Source organism: Protomyctophum bolini (assembly GCF_963924005.1).
Source record: "Protomyctophum bolini genome assembly, chromosome: 19".
Taxonomy (NCBI): Eukaryota; Metazoa; Chordata; class Actinopteri; order Myctophiformes; family Myctophidae; genus Protomyctophum; species Protomyctophum bolini.
The window spans coordinates 31,489,064-31,499,151 of record NC_137880.1 but is presented as its reverse complement, the minus strand read 5'-3'; the positions used below and the strand labels follow the sequence as shown (position 1 = coordinate 31,499,151).

At 40.5% G+C, this 10,088-nt stretch overlaps 1 protein-coding gene across 4 annotated transcripts in view; it reads right to left on the bottom strand.

Moving 5' to 3' along the window:
- Positions 1-1,524: 1,524 nt before the first annotated feature.
- Positions 1,525-10,088, bottom strand: part of enah (ENAH actin regulator) — a 132,031-nt gene continuing 123,467 nt past the window's right edge. For all 4 annotated transcript variants that reach the window (XM_080790794.1, XM_080790793.1, XM_080790796.1 and 1 more), the window contains 3 exons: positions 7,904-7,988; positions 6,458-6,515; positions 1,525-5,824 (listed from right to left, as the gene is read on the bottom strand). In XM_080790794.1, coding sequence (XP_080646920.1) covers positions 5,787-5,824; positions 6,458-6,515; positions 7,904-7,988 — 181 coding nt within the window. In that variant the 3' untranslated portion in view covers positions 1,525-5,786. The remainder of the gene's footprint in view (positions 5,825-6,457; positions 6,516-7,903; positions 7,989-10,088) is intronic.

The following is a 10,088-nucleotide window of genomic DNA, read 5'->3' as shown; positions in this document are numbered from 1 at the left end:
TATTGCACTAGCTCTCTCAAAAAATCCATACTCATATGCCAGAATGAATACTGTATTCAATAAATCATATTCCTCGGAAGAAATGCTCCAAGTTTGCTTGTGGAGAGAAAGTGTTGCATGCCATACTTGCCTGTGTTTCAGACAGAGTTGAGTGCTGTGCACAGTATAAAATCTTTCACACCAGCTTTACTTGTAATGTCTCACTGAAAAAGAGCGAAATAAACGATTAATTCACAAGTTCTTACTGTATAAGCATATAACGGAAGGACGGAATTAAAAAAATCTAATTCTCCAATCCAACTACAGTAGAAGTGTTTTCTCAAAGCCTCCTGTAGCCTACATTTCAATCTGACTTCCTGCATTAAACCAACCAACTGCTCTATGAACATTAAGGTGAACCAAAAACCTCAAATTAACTACAGATGCACACAGCAAAGCCTCTATGCCCAGCCAACAGGAAACATCAATTGCTTTTTGTATGTTGTGTAAAGCAAAAGCACTGTGCACACACACACACACACACACACACACAAGTAACCTCTCTGCTTAGGCTACTCTCCTGAGTCTCCTCTGTTTCCTCTTTTATTTCTAAGTTCTCCTTTGCACCACTGCCCACCCCACAGCTTTTATACAAAGATGTTACTCCATCGAGTAAGGTCATTGCAAAATCAGTCATCCAAGGTGCTTAGAAAGTGCTCTTAGGAAGATTGCGTCACTAGCAAATGTGAAAGTAGTGAGGAGTTGGATTGCATGTAGACATACAGGATGCACAGCAGTCTTTGACAAGAAAAAAGTATCCTCCCATTTAAGTAGGACCCGCCTCTTCCTGTTCTCCTTAGCTGAACTTCAGTGAAGTTTAAATAGAACATACACATGAGACGCAGGGAGGAAAGCAGCCACACACACACATTCACAGATCTGATCACAGCTCATTAACTGTGAATCACAGTGAATCACAGTTAATGAGTTAATAAGCCTAAAGCTTATCGAGTGCAATGACAGATGAAATGCTGGGCACTCTGGGGACGAGGCAAGTGGAGGCCAAAAGCAAACTACAGTAGAGAACCCCTCGGAAATGAGATGGTGCATCTCAAGGTTTTTTTTCTTCCTAATAGAGAAACTTCAATCGTCAAGAGCAAGACAGAATCCACATGTTATTGGCTTACTTTCAGTATTTGTGAACATAAACTTCTCTTAGAGAAAAAACACATCAGAGATAACATTAGCCAAACCCTAGGGGGAGGAAGCCAACCTTTTACAGCATGGTTGATCCGTTTTTACTATTACTTTACTAAACTAAAGCTTTGTTTCATTGATGCATTGATTCAATCTTACTATAGACGAATAACAGTCTAAGTCCAACATTTATTCTGACCCCTCCACGAAAAGGCCTAGTTGTCCTGACCCCTTATCCATCATTTATACATTATGGATAATTTGTGTGGACTTAAACGGTAAAACGTCCTATGAGTCAAACCAGAAAAACTGGTTTGAACATGTTAAGAAAAGAAAGATCACTTCTGATAATGTATTGCAATTTTTATTTAATTTGCTCAAACAAAACAATATGTTAGCAAGTAAGAAAAGTCTAATTAACATGAGAACAGTATGGTACAATGCAAATGATAAGAGGAGTAAGAACTCTGGAAACCCACAGATGAAAACCATAGGGCTATTCAGATGAATTCATCCCTGAAATCTTCACATAAATCCACAGATTTGTTCAGTTTACTTCCAAAGATTGTTATATTTCTGGGTTGTACTGACAAAGATAAAAGTTTCTATCAGAAATAGGACAGCCATCTAAGCGGATTCCACTGCAGAGGACAACATATTAATTTCCAGATTTCCAAATGCGTCAAGAATCCTAAACCACGGAACACAAACAGTCTCTGTAACAAATAAATGGCAAGAGGAAAAAAAAAAAAAAAAAAGCATTGTGTCAGGCTCAATTGGACTTTCACACAAGGCAGGTTCCATAAATATAATCATTTGTGAAGAACACCTTTCTTTAGAAGCCAAATCCTGCGACTGTAGGGGCTGATTGTACATCAAGCTGTACAGTATATATAAACTAATACAAACTCATCATTGTACACTACAGACACCAAAACTTCTGTTGAAACCAAAAATGTAGGCCTACTTGACACCACAATGATATTGTTAAGGAACCATGCCGTGTCAATTAATGCCTGATTTACATTACTTTTGACAATGTATAAATCAGGCTTAACTCTCCCTTTAAATTAACTTGACTGGGATGAAGATAAAAGATAAAATAAACAAACAAAACAACCATGTGTGACAATGATCATGACAGTCAATAGATATTATTCATCTTAATTATCATTTACATGTTTTAACTAACTTCAGTACAAGGCACAAACCATGTAGATTCACAACGGAAGAAACCACACTGATGTACTCCTCTTGATCAAAACATTTTCATTTGCCAATAGAGACAGACAGCATTCTTACTTTGTTCTCTTAACATGAACAAAAAGAAAAGGAAAAAGAAAGGCGACTTAGTTGAGTGATTATATTTAGTAAGAGGACACTGCCGAGCTGATTCCTTTGGTGCGATAGCCACACTATTGGCCTCAGAGGCTATTATGCAACTATTATTTGAGGATCTTAAGATTTCTCATTTCTGTATGGGTTTTGTTTGTCTTAAAGTGCAATCAATGCTGTGTAAACAGGTATCACTATAGAGCGGCGCTCATGCCTTTCAGTTCGAGGCATCATTCAGAATATGAACGGACCTTTTAAACAGAATTGAGTGAACCGGGCCTGAACATGGTAGACTGGTCCAACTCACATCCTTCTGTTCAAACTTGAACTGAGAGGGATGTTATACAGACTAGCATTCTTAAGCAACATTTTATTTTATATTAACGTGACCCTAACCTGAGCAAGAAGACGAGAAATTCAGCTGGTTGGGTGCTTGGACATGAATAAAAACCTCTACAAATCATAACTGGAGAGTGCTACGAGTAGAATGCCAATGAAAATGTGACTTCTGATCGGATCCTCTGTAATCAAGGCATGACAGATACAGTAAGGTTAACTAACAAAGATCATCCCTGACATTGTCTACTATCCCAATGGTAACTAATGCTAACGTGTCTACAAAAAAAGCCACAAACTGACAAAGCTCTTGTTAGGCTACCCGGTGAACTCTATCCTCACTCACTTTCTTCTAAAACCCTCACATGGCCATTTTTGTTTTATATCTGTGTGCTTAAATACCTGAATCGGGGGTGCTTAATCCTTTTTTGGCATTCAGTCAATGGATATAAAGTAAGATGGGCCAAAAATGCACTAATACACATGATTGAAAAGTACTGTAATTATCTCCTAAGCAGATGGGATGCTTGTTAGAATGCATTGTAACAAACAAGCCATAAAAAAACAAAACACCTTGGATATCAAGTCACAATGCTTCATCATAGAACAAATAGAAATCATATTACCTCCTCCTGGAACCCTTAGGGTTACAACACATTTTTGGGGAGGGCCTAGTGTGTTTTGTCCAAGGACAGTGGCCATCACATACAAAGTTATTGGACTCCATCGAGGCGCTGTCTCTCCCAAAGAACTCTACTGGACATTAATAACACACCAGGTTATTAAATCATACATCGACCATATGTGTTATGCTTCAGACGTCGTCTTGACATTTGACATTGGTGCAATAGTTACAGTTTCTGTAATATCGGTCTCTCACCTTCTAACGTATCCTCTCAAGTTGATTGTACTTCAAGCTTTGAATGAAGAATAACAAAACAAAAAACTAAACACAGCAAGAAACCAAATGTGGACATGAAAGCACTTTTTTGTCCTATAAAGTGATATTTCCCAAACTTGTACTGAAAGTATAGGATTCGGTCATGTTAAGGAGTTGAATGGCATCAGGAAAAGAAGGCATAGAATAAAAGATTAAACAAAGCACATCATTAATAAGCACTGGTGAAAGAGAAATGGCACAGTCACTTCCACATGAACCCCCACCCCTCACTTGGGTTATCCCTTGTGATCCCTTTCAACAGCTTTACAAATTAAATGCAATAAAATAAAATAAAATAAAGAACTAAAGAAAACAAATTCAAATACATTTAATCTGCAATGTGGATAAAGATACAGTATCTTTAATTACATAGAAAGAAAAAATAACAGAGTACCGTGGATTGGAAGTGGTGTAAACAATGCAGTTCTATCTTGTAGCGTGGTTGTGAGAAAAAAAAAGGAAAGGGACCGTTTGGTGTTCAGCTTTTTTGTTTCATGGAAAATTTACGGCGAAGCTGAGAAGGTGAAAATGTAGCTCTTCATACAGTAAGAAGGGCCCTCATAAGGCTCAAAAGAATAAAGACAATGATAACTTTGGATGGGCCGGGGGATGGATGCTCAAAATAGATGCTACACTTATTGCTTGTAATAAACCTTGTGACAGTTGGTTAAATGTCGTGGCAGCCTTTGCAATCCTCATCATACAGAAACCAACCTAACATGCAAGAAACATATCAAGATATGACTGACATGACTGAGATAAGGGGTAGAAAAACATTGTTTCAAATCAACGCAATACAGTAATAAAAGTCAAAAAGCCTACATATCTGTCAAATAACATGACAGCGGTTTGCAATTGAGCACTTTTTTGTGAACAGAGGAGGTTAGATAGAGCTACAAAATGACCGCCTTCTTCATGGCAGGTATCCTTGTCTGCATTTCATCAGCCTGCCTCACACCATTATAAAATTAGAAAGGAGAGGTCGAACTAACAATTGCTCATTTCCGAAGGGGAAAGAGGGAAAAGAATTGTTACAACTATGATTTCAAAGACGGAGAGACAAGGGATCATCATGTTTTAAAGAATGTATTATTGAGCTACTTGATATGGCCACAGTTCTACACTGAAACAGACATGAATGATTGATAGATCTTTTTCTAAATAGTGTTTTTTTCTTTCTCTCTTTTTTTTTTTACATATTCAGGTTAAAATAGTTTTTTTAGGAAGACTCTTTACAGTGTCCTGCAGTGGTGGACCTAACCAGCAGAGGCTGTCAAGCCTCTATATACCCATACACTCACATGCAAGCACGCACACACACCTGCACGCACACATGCACACACACATACACACACGCACAGACGCACACACACGCACAGACGCACACACACACACAGGCTACCCCTATGTCATTATGGGGTGGGGGGAGAGTTATTTTCCTGTCTCCAAAATGCCACTCATAAAACAACCCCTCTGGTAGGAAATCACAAGTGCGTGCTTAGAGTTCAGATTCCTCGCACAAAGTTTCTCGGTTCTCTTGCGTGTGGGATTAATACAGTATCGTCATAAGAGTTCAATATTGTTATTTGTTTATGTGTGTTTGTATGCTTGTTATTATAGCTCAAAGAGAAAGAAACCACCTTTGCATAAAAGACATTCGCTTCTCTTTCAGACCGTGCAATGTCCTCCAGGAACGCGATGCCCTCGGTGTAGGGGTGCAGCAGAAACTGGAAAACGTCACAAAATGGATTCCGTGAATCATAGCTCTCCGAGCTACAAGCCTCCCACTCTCACCCTTTCCCTCTCCACCAATGCTGCTCCGCTCAAAATGACGTCCTCTCTCAGTATTAATATTGATCGTTGTCGTCATCATCGTCATCTTCTCCACCCCCTGGTTGTTTGTTTTGTTTTTGCTTTGTATCGTCAAGTGTAAACTTGACTCCCGGGTTGGGCTGTATGGATGTAGATGTTGGTTGTAGGGGAAGTTGGATCCATCTATCTATGCTGTGCTGGACTTGCCCAGCTCCTCTCTGATTGCTGAGAAGAGGGCGAGACACACATCATCACAGTTACTATGTGCACTCTAAAAGACATGGAGACAATGCATATCATTTTGTACAATTTCATGGGGTATACATTTTTTGTTCATTAAAAACATAGAAAGTGTCAACTCAAAAGACACTGATAGTGATAGTAATCACTGCTTTTGTTCAGTGACAGGGTTAGGGATAGCCTCTTTAGTAAATAGAAAATAGATTTTCTGATTGGGATACAAATTTCATCCAATCAGGAGAGAACTATCAGTTTAAAATGTATGGCGTTCCTTCCATTTGCGTCACATTGGCTGACCCACCCCAGGGGGCCTCTCTACCCATTCAGCTATGGCTGAATGGGTATGGCTGGTGTTTGGTGAGTACATTAATGAGTGTTTGGTGAGTACATTATAATATATTCACTATTCAGTTTAAAGAACAATTTCTGAAAGGGATTTGACTAATGCTTCTGCTTCTGGGATTTCCTGTCTGTGACACCAGGAAGAGTGACTCATATGACTCAATTGCGCATGTGTGTGCGTGTGCGCGTACATGTGTGCGTGCGTACACATGCGCATGTGTGTGTGTGTGTGTGTGTGTGTGTGTGTGTGTGTGTGAAGTGCAGATCAGGAATTACCATCAATGAGCTCTTCTTTTAGCTTTGAGAGTTCCTTCCTCATTTCATCCAAAATGTCCTGAAAGACAAGACATTATTCATATCATTTTGTATTGAAATTAGTTTCACCTAGGCTGCTATAATAGGGTAACTCGGATTAGACGAACCAGAAGAGCTCTATTTTCCACTCTCAAATATTAGGACTTGCTGATACGTAACAGGGGTTTCTTGGCTCCAGTCTGTTGAACCTTCATTGACTTGGCTAATCCCTGTGCTACAGTTAAGCCTGCCTTTAAGAGCCTGCCTTTAAGAGTGGTGGACAGAGAAAGACAGAGAAACAGATGGGATGTGTATAGCAATGTTTCCCAAACAGGGTCACAACCCATTTTGGAACACAGACCTGTTTTTACGGGTTGCCTTTTTACGGTTTTCTCCAATTTATTTTATTTTATATTTATTAATAGATTATTCTATTTTTCAATAGATTTTCGGAAATGTTCAGAAATAAAGAAATAAATGTCCATGGACGGGGGAAAAGTTCAAAAACAGAACAATTAGCAGTTAAAAATGTGAGTTTGTATTCTATTTCCTCTCATTTTGAAATACCCCTCTCCAACTACAGTGCTAAACTGTTGCATTGTCAGATAGGAGGGCTCCGAGAGTCTCTCTACTTATCTAGCGGTCTCATTCATGCACCTCAGAGGGAGGAGCTGCCTCAGAGCAGGACACAGTCATTGGGCACACCCTCGCTCCGGTCACTTGAAATGAACGTGTCCCTCAATATCCCTGAACGCATGCTCACTGAAAGCAGCAATGGCTTTCCTTTGAGTGCTTTAACGATGACATATAAAAAACAAAGCATTTCAAGCGGCAATTGGTAAATAAATGGTAAATGGTGCATTTATATAGTGCCTTAATCCAAGGCGCTTCGCATAGATTGTGCATTACATTCACCCATTCACACATACATTCATACACCGATGGCGGCGGAAACCATGCAAGGCACCAACCTGCACATCAGGAGCAATTAGGGATTCAGTGTCTTGCTCAAGGACACTTCGACACTGACTCTGGGGGAGCCCGGGTTCGAACTGGCAACCTTGCGGTTACCATCCTGCCACTCTACCCCTGAGCCACCGCCGCCCACATGTAGAGAGGTAATTGTCTAAACTATAATAAAGATGCCGGCACATCTAAGTGTCCAATCAAGTGTGCTGTCTGCTTCATTGCCAACACTCTATTGACATTGCCAACCAGTCCTACCCGATCATTTTCACAGTGCTAGTTATATTGTATTTACATACATTTTATTCACTAACCTAAAATAGCACATCTACAAGCCCACAACACCTCGTATTGTGAGCGTGTAGCTTGTTGCCTATAAGATTTAAATAAAAGTTACTGCATATGGCAGTCCCTGTGATAGAAACACAAGTAGTTTGACAGAGATACATCAGGTACGCTCACCTGTTTCAATCTGTCGTAGTCGACTGCTTCTGTTGGCACACCGTTGGCACTTAGGGACCCGGTGGGTGTGGAAGAGGATTTAGGTCTGAAGGAGAGACACACAAAACAGATGAACTCTGCTGAGAGAGAAAGAGTATAACTATAGGAATAATTATAGTGGACATTATCTTGACTTTATTTATCACATAAATGGATTTTCATTAGCAAGGTCCACACCCCTGGTTTCATAAGTAATACAGTAGCAATGCAAAAACATTGAAAATGTTTGCACATTTGGACAAAGTGTGCAACAACTCCTGGTGAGTAACATATTGATGTGTTAATGCAGCTATAATGTGTCAGCTTCCTTATTTTGTCAGCACATCATTACATTAAAAAGCAATATCATCAGCATCCTCTGCAGTAGATGATCAACCTAACAATCGATCTTGAGTGGTCAAAAAGACCAGCAATACACTGGATGCAAAATGCTGAATTCAACTATTGATTCAAGATCTGTTTTGAAGTTGAACTAATGCAACAAAAAGAGTGTACACACACAACAAGACTGCCAAATGTGCAGTTCATGAAACAGATTATGGTTAGAGCATGCAGCACACACGACTGTGGGAATCAAATGTGCACACTTCGTCATGCATGCAACCACATGCATACACAAGCACGTGCACAGTTGGCAGCTGTGAGCTGATGTACTATAGGTTTGCCAAGAAGCAAATCAACAGCATAAAGACTGTGTCATGGGGTCCAAAATCCTGCTGACAATTATTCTTCCAGTGCACTATAGATCTATATTTCTCTCCTTTATCCAAACGGCACAAAACGTGACAGGATCCTACATGACAACGAATATCCATCTGATGTGAAAATTAAGTCCCCAAACAAAGTGACACTCGTTAATGGCATCGTCACTCGTTTGAAAAAGACTACAAAGTTAAGGCTAATTCAGCACAGTGAGTTATTATGGTCTGTAGTCTTGACCAGATATTAAAGCCTCTTTTAATGAGGAAATCAAGTACGGCCATCTGTTCCCACTTCTTTCTTTCTCTCACTAGCACGCACGCACGCACGCACGCACGCACGCACACACACACACACACACACACACACACACACACACACACACACACACACACACACACACACACACACACACACACACACACACACACACACACACACACACACACACACACACACACACACACACACACACACACACACACACACACACACACACACACACACACACACACACACACACACACACACACACACACACACACACACACACACACACACACACACACACACACACACACACACACACACACACACACACACACACACACACACACACACACACACACACACACACACACACACACACACACACACACACACACACACACACACACACACACACACACACACACACACACACACACACACACACACACACACACACACACACACACACACACACACACACACACACACACACACACACACACACACACACACACACACACACACACACACACACACACACACACACTAGGGGCCTTATCTGTGAGGGCCTGATGGGTCTGTGTTGGCACTGAAATGATAATACCAAGCCAAGACTGTACTGGGCGGGGTTTTCTCGTGTGTGTGTGTGTGTGTGTGTGTGTGTGTGTGTGTGTGTGTGTGTGTGTGCTGCGGCTGGGTCAGCCAATGTGACGCAAATGGAAGGAATTCCCCGTTTTCAAACACTAGACTTGACTAGAATGCCTTGGGAAGGGCTGTAGAGAAAGAAAATGTGTATCTATAATACAAATCCTGTAAAAAAAAAATCCATATCTATGGTATATATTGTCCCAAATGGAGCATACATTTTTAGGCATGAAAAATGGACAGCTTTGGGCAGCCATTCTGGTGCCTGAGGACCAGCTCCAGCTCTAACAAACCAGTAGGAGTACTGTATGTCTTAAAGGGCCACTTCACCCTTTGCAACCAGATCTTATTTTGATGATGTTTGGAGACAAGAAACACTTTTCTGGGGGGGTTATGTGGGTAGTTTGTGTTTTTAGATATTTTTAGTATTTCAATGTCGTCACTGGTCTCTAACTGCTGGATTTACTACAATGACCATAATGCTTTGCTGCACTCACCCCACCTTGTGGAGAGGGAGAGGGCTGTCTTACTG